The following is a 13,235-nucleotide window of genomic DNA, read 5'->3' as shown; positions in this document are numbered from 1 at the left end:
ACTAACATCAACTATTTGGCCAAAAGCTGTAATAAAACAAGGGAGGCTTATCATATCCTACCAAGTGCAAAGATCTTCTCAGCCCTAAATATTTCAGGGTTACTTGCTCCTGGTTAGAGTGAAAAATACATCAAAGGCCAATCTGGTAAATAGGCATGGCTTATCACTCCTACATATTTGTTCCAACAAATTAGTATATCTTTAGATTGGGACTGCATGACTACAAATCATCTGGTGATTTGAAAAAAAAAAAGTTGCGTTGTTATTTTCAGGAATTGTTGATGACTTGACAGCAGCTGGAGTGAGATGTTTTGGTCCAACAGCAAAGGCAGCTCAGCTGGAGTCCAGTAAGAGCTTTACCAAAGCCTTCTTGGACCGTCATGAGATCCCAACCGCAAGATGGAAGTCTTTTACTGATCCAAAAGCAGCATGTAGCTTCATCAACAGGTAAAGCTACCTTCATGATTGTTGTTTTTTTTTTTTTTTACAGCCATGTACAGTGTGCTAGATATCCAAAACAATCAAATCATTACTAATGTATCAATATTCTTAGCTGTAGTACAATACCCATGAAGGTTTTAAAGGATAATCTGACATGACACTATCACTCTGCAGTAATAATTCAAAGGTTCCTTATTTATTGCTCTTTTAATGAAAATTAAGTTCAGTGTTCGGTTTACAGGAAAATATGGTAGGTTGTTGTTTTTTTTTTTTCAGATTGCCTATTATGGAAACCCACCTTACAGTCTGATAGTCGTAGTATGGTCTGTCTCTTTGTTCTTCTCTCCACGAGTATGGATTCTGCACTGGGAGCTTTCTCAGCAAATAATGATCTAATTATCAGAATACAATCCAGCTTACCCAACATTGATACAATATTAAATTATTAAAAGAACAGCAGCCTTTTGGTACACTAGTGAAATTCAATGGTGTGAAAAAAACAGGAAGCACAAAGCCTCTGCAGGCGTAGCATATCAAGTGAAGTCTAGATTTTGTGTGTGTGTTACTCAATAACATAAAACTGTTGCTAGGAAAACTGCTGAGTGTTTTGATTTTTCAACTACTGGCATGTTCAGAATGTTTACAAAATATGTTTGGAATATAGAGTATTTACTTTTGGATCTCTCTTCTCTATCTTTAAAGTGCGAACTTCTCTGCTTTAGTTGTAAAAGCTAGTGGCCTGGCAGCTGGCAAAGGAGTAATTGTAGCTTCAAACAAGGAAGAAGCCTGCAAAGCTGTTAATGAAATCATGCAGGTGAGTGGAAATGTCATGCACTGATTGAAAGAGTTCTTTCACAAAATTAGTTGTTAACCATGTCAAAGTCTCAGAGAAGCTCTTTTTTATTTCTGTGTAATAGGAGTTTGGCTAACAGAAGTCAAATATTTTACCCATTATTTGGACAGCTTTGAAGCTATATCATTGCTTGAGGCAGAGCACTCTTTCTCAGCTTAGTTTATGTAGGCTAAAACAAAATCCTTCCTACTGAAGACCCACACTTATTTCAGCATGGTTTTCCTTTTTTCTGTTTGCTTCTTTTGAGACTCTGCTATAATGAAACAGGTACCACAAAGCTCTAATATTAACACTGTGATTAAGCTGTATGTTGATATGCAACATCAGCTTTAGGATTCCAGTCACACAGCACTTAAATGTGTAGTAAAATTCCAGTGGAATTATTTCAAGTTAAGCATATATTTAGGTAAGATAGTCGACCATATTAGGACCATCAAAATCTGAAGAGAACCAAAATGGAGCAGTTCCATCTGAACAGTTAGGAACACAGAGCTGGAAAATAAATTATACAGGTCAGGTCCTCAACTGGTGCTTGCAGCACAGCCTCTTAAAATACGGCAATGCTGTACTAATTTGTAGGAGATGTTATATGTCATATGTGTTGTATTTCAAGGGTCAGAAAACACAGTCTACGCTCATAATTTGTTGTGTGTGTATGGTTATTGGACAAATCATAACGTGTGGTCCCCTCATTCTGTCTTGAGCAAAAAAACAACTTATCCTGTGTTAAAGAGTCTTACAGACATATAAAATTTTCTTGTCAGTGCGCTGTTGTGGTTCTTAATTCGGTAAACATTCAGTCAGTTCAAACCTTGCATTGGAATGTGAAAATATTGCCCCCCTTCAGTGCATTCTGTATAATTTCACAATCTTATAAAGTAAAAGGTCGGATTACAGACTTGATGGTCATTGCTATAGCATCATCGGTTCAATCCTCAGCAGGTGGAGCACGAGGAATTACTCAGAAAGCTGTAAGTATCATCTGCAATTTTTAATCATTCAAGATAGAATTTGCATTTGTTAAAAGATAAATTGAAAAGAGGAGCAATTATCTTATCGTTGCTACTGACTTATCCAGGATGGAGAATGCATCTTTCTTGATGTATTTCTTTTTCTTGTTGCATTTTAACTGTTTTAAAATGACTGAAACACAGAACTGAAGAGATTTTCTTTTTAATGTAGGATAAGACTTTTGGCACAGCTGGGGAAACGGTTGTTGTTGAAGAACTCCTTGAAGGAGAAGAAGTTTCTGTAAGTGTGTGTCTCATTGTAACCTTTAGATTATACTTGTTCCAAGTTATTTAGGAAACAACATGTAATTACCAATAGCAGGGACGTATAGGGTTTTATTACTTATATTAGAATCAGTTACCTGTTTATAAATAGATTTTTATTAATTAAAGGCAGATGTGTTAAGAACCAAACTTCCTGCAGTCTGTTAAAATAATTCATATTATAAATAAAAATAGCTCAGGCAGTAATCAGTTGTTTCCCCATGGGGAAAAAATAAAAACATAAAAATTTTGAGAGTAACTGAGCATGCACATCTGTGTTATGATTTCCCTGGCATCAAAGACAGTGTAAGATGTTCCTTCTCTTCCTTATTTCTACCTCTTCATTGCTATTTGTTGTTGATTCAGTTATACTAGTTACCTGTTCATGGGGCTATAAACTAACAACCTTTTTTCAAATAAATCAGCAACAACTTGCATATTTTATGAGGTCTGGTTTATAGTCCAGTCCCATTTGAATTAATACAAGTAACAGGATGGTGAAGCGTAGAGCAGGAGAAGGAAGAAAGGTTGGGAGCAAGGGAGAATGGAGACTTTCAGCTGTAGTAATAAAGGGAATATATTGAACTATATCATGAGGGATCGGTGCAACTCCTTTAGAGCGCAGGAAGAAGCAACTCCAGACAGGTGCAGGCAGGATACTCTTTGATCAGTTTCATTGCCAGAGATACTGCAATGTGGAAGTGCACCCGGGGACGAAGGGCCTGGAACCAAAGGCTGTTGAATGTTTTGAAAACGCTGATTTACTTTGCAGCTGTAGAGAGAACATTTCCTTCATTTTAACATGATACAGCTCCATCATTTAAAAAAAAAAAATCTGATTTAATTAGCAGAGTGTAAAGGAGAAAAGGAGAATTAGAGCCTAGGTTTTGAGGTGGCATGGAAACTTGACACTGGAATCACACAAAGTAGAACAGCCAAGTACCAGCTCAGGTTCCCGAGTCCTGGAGCTGCAATTGACATATACTGGATATTGTGAACGTTGATCTTGGAGGTGGTGGTATTTATAAAGCAAGCAATCATCTCTAACTGTTGCTAGTCTTTGCATAATCTGGTTTCCTGTCTGATATGGAAAAATTAGACTTGCAAATTTTGGTCATCCTTATTCCTTCTTGGTTGGCTTGACCTTGTTAGGAGATAAGGGCTTATCCAGATCTCCATTCTCTGTTGAAAAACGTGTAGTCCTTAGAATACCTGCAGATTTACTGTAATATAACACAATACCAAAAGCATGCAATTTAAAGGGTTTTGTTTGTTTGTTTGTTTTTCCTGAGATGATTGATAGCAATAAAGAAAAGTACTATTTGCCTTGACTGTCAAAATAATTAACCTTCCACAAATGACCGTAGTTTTTCATATATTCACATTCTGGCATTTTGAGGTTTTGAAGGGGAATCCTGGGTTATCTTTTAATTAGCATTTTAAAATGTTAAATATAAAAGTTGGACTAGATGATCTTAGAGGTTGGACTAGACTAGATGATCTTAGAGGTCTTTTCCAACCTGAATGATCCTGTTTTTATGAGTACTGCTATCAGTAGTCCAAACAGTGAACATCATTGTCCAATTATAAAAGATGCTAGCAGATATGTTATTATGGAGATACTGAGCCTAAATAGTGTGGTATGTAAGTAATTTACAAATAATGTAAAAGCAAATGGAGTTTTGTCAATGAGGAAAAGGAAATTTTGAAAGGGTTGTAATATTTTCTTTCCAGGGCAGGGAAGAGGAGAGGGAGGGAGGAAGTAACTACACCATGAGGTATTTTTTTTTCAGCCTTTTCAGTATTTTTAGTACTCTTAAATATCCATTTTTGCAACACTAAAAATAAAACAGGTTCGCACTTTTTTTGCACTTTATGAAATTGTAATCATATACTTGTGTTTTAATTATTTTCCTTGTTTTCTAGTGCTTATGTTTCACGGATGGCGTCACAATCGCTCCCATGCCCCCAGTCCAGGACCACAAGAGATTAATGGATGGAGATGAAGGCCCTAACACTGGAGGAATGGGAGCCTATTCTCCAGCACCTCAGGTAAAAATGTGATAACATCTCGTTGTAATCATAGTACAGCTCTAATACTGAAAATATCTGTGAATTTTCAATTCTATCATGACTAACAGGACGTGGAGAGAGTGGGATCTTGTGGATGGAAAGTGTTGTCTAAAACAAATGTAGTCAGTTAAAGCCTGTAACTTGATAAATTCGTTCCTCTAAAGAGGAGGATATTTCTACTGAATCACTTCTAATTATTAAGATGGAAGTTTTGTTATTTCCGCAACCTTTTTTTTTTTTTTTTAAAGTTGGACTCGATAATCTTGAAGGCCTTTTCCAACCTAAATGATTCTATGATTCTAAGTGTAACAGAATGCACATCACTAGAACTACATGTTTAACCACATTTTTATTTTGCTCTGGGCTAAGCTAATGATGAATCTTTGCTGTAGCTCAAGTTAGTTTTGTTTCTGTTCTGCAAATAGTCTATTTGTAAAAGGATTTAATTTGCTTTCTGTTCACCTATGTCATGGCCATTTCTTTTTCTTTTTTATTAAAGAAAAATCCTCTGTTCCTCTGTAAAGCTAATAATTTTGTTTTATTGAACAAAATGCAATTAGTGACCCCAGTATTTTCCAACTGTGATTTGTCTTTGGGAGTCCCTATCTGAATGCCAGTATGTCTGTGCAACTGGTTTGTTCTAGTGAAGCCAGTGGGACTAATGGTACATGCAGATCCAGATCTAGAGCCACATACCTGAAGAAATGTAACCTGTTGTATTAATGCTGTAGTATGTGTTCTGAGGAGAGAGGAAAAAAGTACTAGCTTTCCCTTGTTTGAAGCATGTGTTGGAATGTGCTACAGACCATCAAAGTGTTCTGCTTGACTCTTCAAAATGCTAGCCATATCATTAGGAAATCATGCATTCCCTTTTTACAAAGACTGCTTTCTAATCCCGTTTTATTAGATTTCTAAAGATTTGCTGCTGAAAATAAGAGATACCGTTCTTCAGAAAACTGTTGATGGCATGAGGAAAGAAGGTGTCCCCTATTTTGGTATGCATAAAAGTTTGTTGGCTTTTCTAATTATAAGGAGAAAGACAGTTTTGTTTTGTCCTCTTTATAGGCCTAACTCACACTGTAGGTTAAGGAAGATAGCTTTGATTTATTTGAAAACTGTGTTTGGCATTAGTGGCTTGATTTAAAGTCCATTGAAAATAATGGATATCTTTTCATTAATGGTTGATAATTGTCAAATGAGAAAGAGCAGAAAGAACAACAGTTGAAAAGAAGTATTAACATTCTAGCTTTAAATGAACATTGAATGTGTTTTCCTGTTTAGCACTGCCATGAGTAGGTTCAAAACAAATGACCTATACAGTTGCTCAGATAGATTTTTGTATATTTTTATCCTAGGTGTGCTTTATGCTGGGTTAATGCTTACCAAGGATGGACCTAAAGTTCTAGAGTTTAACTGCAGATTCGGTGACCCAGAATGTCAGGTGAGTGTCGGTAGATGACAGTTTATCAGTAGGGGAGGAGAGAATTCTGATACCATCTACCATTATTCTTAACTAACTTTCAGATGAATAATCTGCCAGTTGCTCTGAGACTTAAAATATTTGGTTTGTTTATTCAAGACAGAAAGTCTGTTATGAACTTGTTCTATTCCAGATTTCAACACATTATATATACTCAAATGTGGGTGTTACAAGGGTAAGCTTGAGTGGAACTCAGTGCTTTCCTGTCTTTTACAGAATGGAATGGGATTTTTTTAAACTTTATTAAAGAAGCGAACACATTCTTTCCCCACTTCCTGACTCTTCATTTCTGTTCTTCAGAACACAGTAGGGTTTTTAGGCCTCTGCCAAAAGGGGAAAATGTAGTTCTTTTACTCATAGAAACTATCTTCAAGGAAGAGAGTTTTTAAAGGTACATAGATTATGCACAACATGTATATATGTGTGAAAATACCACAAAAAATCATATTTTCATTTACTGTTGCAGTATTATTTTGAAAAGCTCAGTGAAGAAAATGTAAAAATGTTACGTTGTTTTCTTCAATTTCCTAAATCTATATTTTTGTAGGTAATTCTTCCACTGTTGAAAAGTGATTTGTATGAAGTTATGCAAGCAGTTATCAATAAAAAGTTGTCTAGTTCCATGCCAGTGTGGTTTGAAGACAGTGCGGCTGTGACCGTGGTGATGGCTAGTGAAGGATATCCAGGAACCTATCCCAAGGGTTTGGAAATAACAGGTAAATAGAGCAGGAGAAAGTGCAAAAGTCTGATTCCTCTCCTGTCCTCTCTTCAGCCTCTCTTTTGCCAGATGAAGGTGAATCAGTGTAACCCAGATTCATAGAAATTTACGATCCTGTGATTATGGGTCAGCAAGAGACAACTCAATTTTCACTCATCAAAGATTATTGGTAATGCACCCATAGCGTTTAGAAATCTCCACACTGTATTGTTAAGTTTTATAGCATTTCTTTAATATGTTTTACTGTTAAGTGCTTCTGGGACAATTACTGATTCTTACAAGACGTTGACGCTGATATGTTTTGTAGTCTCTGTGTCAGTGAAGTATAAAATCTATCTGCAATTAAATGCTGTATGAAGATGTTTCGGCTAAATACCTCTTTCTGTCTCTGAGCATACAAGCAGCAGACTCATCTATCAACAAAATGTACTTTTAAAAAATTTATTCTTATTTCTCAGAATAATCACACTGAATTTGTTTGTGGTTTCTAGGCAGTCAGTAAGTGCTGAATATTGATGTATTTGAAGTATAATAGAGAAATGTTCTAATCAACTCATTTTCTTCTGCATTTATTTTATTGAACAACAAACACAGGACTTTCTAAGGCTAAAGAACTAGGACTGGAGGTGTTCCATGCAGGCACGGCCCTGAAGGATGGCAAAGTGGTGACTAGCGGAGGAAGAGTCCTTACAGTAACTGCAATTAAAGAGGATCTAATGACAGCACTGCAAGAAGCCAACAAGGGAGTAGCAGCCATAAATTTCAAGGGTGCCATTTATAGAAAGGACATTGGTTATCGGGCTATAGCTTTCCTGAGTCAATCCAGGTAGATATCTGAAATACTTGAAATGGAAATAACTGGCGTAAAAAAGAATTAGGGACATCACTAGTTTACATTAATAAACTGATGTTGATTATGCATAACTCTAGACAAGTTTTAACTGGCATCCCTGTGAGCAGTCTAAGCAGGACCAGCCAAGGAAGGAGCAGGCTTTTTTTTAACTCTTTGATCCATGCACTTAATTTCCCAAGTCTGGATTAAGCTGCAGTGGCAAGCATAAGTAACTTGTGCTGTCTGTGCTATGACTGCTTTATGAGAGGTGAACTTTTGTTTCTTAGACTCTGAACCATAGCTTTTGCTCTAAATTCGTTGTCCAAAAGGCTAACGTTAGTATCATGAAATGTATGTGTGAACAAAGTTGGAACTATTTTATTGGTTCATTTTAGAGTCTTTAGGAACAGTAAAATGGTCTTGAATCACCTACCTTGTTGAGATATGCATAATATAATAGCCTTCAAAAACCTGGGTAGAATTTATAACTCTTTTTTGTTATTATTCCTTTTATTTTCACAGTATTTGGTTTAACGGTCTTGAGAGAGCATATTTTTTTAAAGCAGCGTGTCCTACTGTGTCTCTGATGTTATTGAGAATTTCCTGCAAGATTTTATACACATTTTTACCTAATATAAAGCCTGTCTGCCTGTCTATTCTTCAATTAGCTCAAAACATAACTTTTGATAATTGGTTATTTTGTAGTCTATGAAGCATACTAGTAAGTTTTTAATTTTTGCTAACAGTGTATACCGATTAGTTTATTGTAAAATTATAATCAATAAATTTACTAAATGAACAAGGGTGTTCCTATCTGGTCTTCTTTTTCAAGTACTGTGCATCTCTTGAGAAGTTTATGTGAAGATAAGTAATTGTATTGCCATTGTGTGAGAAGAGGATACTAGCATACTTTAATGAATAGTTCTCTAAAGCACTGAGTTCATCGGCCATGGCCATGTTGTGCACAGTTCAGGAAGGTTGACGGTTGGCTCTGTAAAGCTGGGGAGGCACCTTCTCCTGGCAGCTTGGCAGGATTAAGTCCTATGCATTTCCCTCTGTGGAAATATCCAAAATATTTATTTAAGAAAAAAAAAAAAAACAGAAAAATACTCTCCTTTTAAAGAATCAAAGTAGATAGCATGTTTTTAAAATAAGGTGAAAGTATGTCAAGTATTGATTATTTTCAGACTGAAAGGGGCTGGCTCTGGTCACTTGTTATTGCAGGGTAAGATTTCGTTGAGTCTTATTCACAGGCTGAACTACTGCTGCTTGTAATTATTTTCCTCTTGCAAATTTTTGAGCAGTGATATAATGTGTGTGCAGATACCTTTGTATTTTCCTTATAGCACAACTCTTGTTTCATCGTACCTGTAATTAAAAGTAATTAATTTCATGGTCTCCAAAATAAAAAGGTCACCCTGTGAATAGGGGAACAGACAAGTTGCATGTAAAAAAAAAAAAAAATTTGCAGTTGGTTTTGTGGTGGTATCATTCAAGGTTATAAGGAGAGAGAACTTTTAAGCTGCGGTTGTTAAACTCTCAAAGTGTCACAGAGGAATATTGACTTACTTGATACTTTACTTTTGAAAAGCTATCATGAGTTTTATTCTGCAAGGTGCTGAGGTGTTCTGATTTAGCACTGCTTTTTTTATACATTTTGTTTTGACTATAGGAACAATACTACTGATGAGTCAGCATCCAGCCCAGGGCTTCAAACCCTACAAAATCTGATCCATTTACATTGTTGTTGTTGCTTTTTTGTTTGTTTTTTATCATGGTATATGACTGGATATCATATGGTATTTATGCTCTTATGCTGTCTTCAGTATATCTGGAAATATTTGAATGCTGCTTATGTTTGCTTATGGCAAACAGTCTGTGGTGCATATCCATGAAATTTTGTGTCTTTGGTGTGGTACTCCCTGTCTTCAGGTATATGTGTGAGGTCAGGTTCCAAACAGGAAAAATATTAACCTTTGAGTCATTGAGCCTGCCTGACATGAATACTGCAATACTTAGAAGTCATTTGATATGATCAAAGTTAATGTACATGTAGGAGAACAGAGACAAAACTTGAAAAACTTCATTGACAGCAGAATAGGATTCTGAATGGTTAATCTCCTTAGTGAGGCAATGGTATAAAGAAGTAAATATTATTTTTAAATGTATTTGTGTATTTAGAAATAAATTGCCATAACATTTTTTTAACAATCTTTCAGAGGCCTGACTTACAAAAACAGTGGGGTAGACATCGCAGCAGGGAATACTTTGGTTCAGAAAATTAAACCCCTAGCTGCAGCCACATCAAGGTCAGGTAAGAGTTGTATCCTTTATTCCTGTTTCAGTCAGTTCATAGCAAAGAGGCTTGTAAGAGAAAAATATAGAGACATACACACACACACGTGCAACGACATTTCTTGGCAGTGTATTTCCAGTCATATTTGTTTCACTCTTAGTATTTAATCAAGCTCAGTTTTAAGATGACCACACTTACCGTATTATAACCACTCTTAGCAACAAGGACTGTAAGCAGTAGTAGTAACAACAAGAGAGGGGATTTCCATTGGGAAAATGCCTAGTTATCCATTCCTAGAAAGCAGTGGGCTTCAAACTGTTCCCACAATTCCTTTTCTGTTTTTCAGAAAAATGCTAAATGCAAGGGTGATATATATCAGTCTCAGTAATTATTGAATGTTCAGTCACAAAGTTTTGTATTCTTAGCTTCAAATAATAAGTAAAAAGAAAAACAACAACAACAACAACAAAGCAAATTTAAGAGGATTAGGAGCTTCTGTGTCTTTGTGAAGAGGCTGTAAATGTCAGAGGAAAGTCTCCTGGTGACAACACAAAGTCATGTTGAGAGATTACAGAGAGAATTAGCTAATGTGTTGGAGATCCTGGAGAGACCCATGAAAGTAAAAGTTCAGTATTTTCTCCTATTTCTTCTGCCTGGCAGGCTGCAATGCAGAGCTTGGAGGATTTGCTGGCCTCTTTGATTTGAAAGCAGCTGGTTACAAAGATCCTATCCTGGTATCTGGAACTGATGGTGTTGGCACAAAACTTAAGGTAATATGAAAATCCATGTAAAACAAGGAAAACAGTACAAAGGGGAAACTGCTTAATCACACCACTGTCCATGTTTTATCATAAAATATGAGTTATGTTTAGAAATACTTATTTGTATTTCTAAAAAGGGAATGAAAAATGAAATTGCCCTCCTTCACGTAAAATAATTTAATATGCATTTAACTTTCAGCATGTAAATAGCCTTATTTGAACAGATGCTTAAAATAGCTCATTTTTAGTGTTAAGTGCATAGCCAGTACACCATTTCATTGAGGTAGAATCGCCCTCCTCAAAAAGGTTACTCATGGGAAAAACATTCAATTACACAGTTGCTATTGTCTAAATGCAAACTGCAATGAAACCCTTTCCAGTTCAGTCCCCTTCTGTGAAGTTTGTTTTGTACTTGCCAACTGAGAAAGTAACAATTCCTAAAATAAAATTTTAGGAGAGGCTCACAGAAAGGATAATAACTGGAGCTGCTCCTCAAAAAGCATCTAGAGGAACAGCATGGTTTTGATTCCTTTCCATTGCAGACTCTGCTTGTGTTTCAGCTTCTGTAAGCTAACAAACAGGTTCTCGCTGTGTTTTGCAGATTGCACAAGTGTGTAAGAAACATGACACTATAGGTCAAGACCTGGTTGCTATGTGTGTCAATGACATCCTGGCTCAAGGAGCAGAGCCCCTCTTCTTCCTTGACTATTTTGCCTGTGGTAAACTTGACGTTGAAGTGGCTCAGGGGGTCATTGCAGGAATAGCTGAAGCATGCAAAAAGGCAGGATGTGCTCTTTTGGGTATGAACACACTTTTTCTTTAAAGGGTGTGAAAGGTCGTATGCAATCTCTTTATAATTGCTTTAATGTGGTTGTTTTCTAACTCTATTAAAGAATCTCAGAGGTGTGGAAAAAAAAGGTTCACATGTCCCTGCTTTCAGAGAACATGATCTCTGCCTACTGGAAGGAGACAGTACTTTACGAATGTTGCCATTAGCTCAGGAAGTTGCATATAAATTTTTTTATTTGTATCTTTTCATTTAACTTTGCAACTATAACTACTACCTAAAAAAATCTAACAATTCATGTCTTTTAATACTCTGTATTTTTCAAGTAGATTTTGAAAACGTGCCACTAGGTTTGTGGGGTTTTTATCCTTTATCCTAAAGGAAATCCTGAAGTTTTCCTTGAAACAAGATTTGTGTGTGTTGCTGTGCATGCACATGTCCCTGTGTGTGTACACATTATCCTTTGAACCTCTTGGCTGATTTTAACCAAATCTGTCAGGAAGGGTAGAGATCTCACAGGCATTTTATGCCCACAAGCCTCATAAAACTCAAAAGCCAGAAAAATACTCGTATCAATGTAGGAAAAGCTTCAGCTGGAGCTCAGTTCTCAGGATGCAGAAGTTAACCACAAGACAGAAAAACAAAACAAAAAAAAAGTTTCATTAGTTCTAGTACTAACAAAACTACTTGTCTATTGGGGACTTACTGAAGATTTATATTTGAAGCTGTTAAGACTCAAATTTAAGCATTTCCCTTTTCAGCCCTACAATAAAAGCACATAGTACGTTTTACTAACAAATTATATATATATTCTGTTATACAGTAATCCATAAAAATAATACATGATTTCAGTTCTTAAAAAATACAACTTTAAAACTGTTCAACTCTAAAAATATTTGTAGGTCAGTGAAAAAGACATTGTTTTATAACCTTTAGTTTATAAAAGGAACACAACACACGGTTAAATTTTAATGCAATGAAACCCAGAAAGTTACGTTTCCTTGTATAGTTTTCTTTTCTCTTTTTATAAAAAAACTACTTGGAGAATTATCATGATTTTTCAAAAAAGGCTTTTGATTTGAGAATAAAAGTGACAGATAAAGTTATCTTACTTTATGTACCACTTGATAATTGGTAATAGTACAACTTTCCTTTTTTTCGACTCCTTTAAAAAAGTTGGCAAAAAGTGTGTTCTAAATGAGAGTATTTTATTTTAAAGGAGTTTACATGCTTTGAACAAGGGGCTATTTATGTTCTGTTTTATATTTTTTTCTGCATGAACTGTTTGCCAGTTTTATGTTTTTCTTAGTATTCTCTCAGTTTATCAAATGTAATCAAACCATTCATACTTCAGCATAAGTACATGTTAGGTGAAATCTTACAATGAAATTACGTACTGAAATTTGAAGATTTTATTTCCAATTGGAAGACTTTAAAACTACAAAGGGTACTGTTCACTTGTAAAATAATACCATAAAATAATACCTCAAAATTGTAAATGGGTTGGTGAATATCCCTTTTGTGCCAATATAAAAATAAGTTGGAATTCATAAAGAAAACAGCCGTTACTTACTTCCCAAAATTTATGGCCCTCTCAGAAGGGACAGAGAGGATGCAGTAATTGAATCCAAAGCAGAAACGCTTTTCTGTAGCCTGGATCATTAAAATAAATTTCAGTTTGGGCTCCAGCTTAACACATCCGTTTTAGTGTGCATGCACG

At 35.7% G+C, this 13,235-nt stretch overlaps 1 protein-coding gene across 9 annotated transcripts in view; it reads left to right on the top strand.

The window, feature by feature from the left end:
* The window catches only part of LOC121064113 (trifunctional purine biosynthetic protein adenosine-3), a 39,347-nt gene that overhangs the window by 14,099 nt on the left and 12,013 nt on the right, over positions 1–13,235 (top strand). For all 9 annotated transcript variants that reach the window (XM_040545348.1, XM_040545342.1, XM_040545345.1 and 6 more), the window contains 11 exons: positions 273–447; positions 1,144–1,255; positions 2,477–2,545; positions 4,495–4,620; positions 5,549–5,636; positions 5,997–6,082; positions 6,669–6,837; positions 7,434–7,665; positions 9,891–9,985; positions 10,628–10,737; positions 11,330–11,528. In XM_040545348.1, the coding sequence (XP_040401282.1) occupies positions 273–447; positions 1,144–1,255; positions 2,477–2,545; positions 4,495–4,620; positions 5,549–5,636; positions 5,997–6,082; positions 6,669–6,837; positions 7,434–7,665; positions 9,891–9,985; positions 10,628–10,737; positions 11,330–11,528 (1,461 nt within the window). The remainder of the gene's footprint in view (positions 1–272; positions 448–1,143; positions 1,256–2,476; positions 2,546–4,494; positions 4,621–5,548; positions 5,637–5,996; positions 6,083–6,668; positions 6,838–7,433; positions 7,666–9,890; positions 9,986–10,627; positions 10,738–11,329; positions 11,529–13,235) is intronic.

Source organism: Cygnus olor, chromosome 1 (assembly GCF_009769625.2).
Source record: "Cygnus olor isolate bCygOlo1 chromosome 1, bCygOlo1.pri.v2, whole genome shotgun sequence".
NCBI classification, from domain to species: Eukaryota; Metazoa; Chordata; class Aves; order Anseriformes; family Anatidae; genus Cygnus; species Cygnus olor.
The sequence above is the reverse complement of the archived record's forward strand: the minus strand, read 5'-3'. Positions and strand labels throughout refer to the sequence as shown.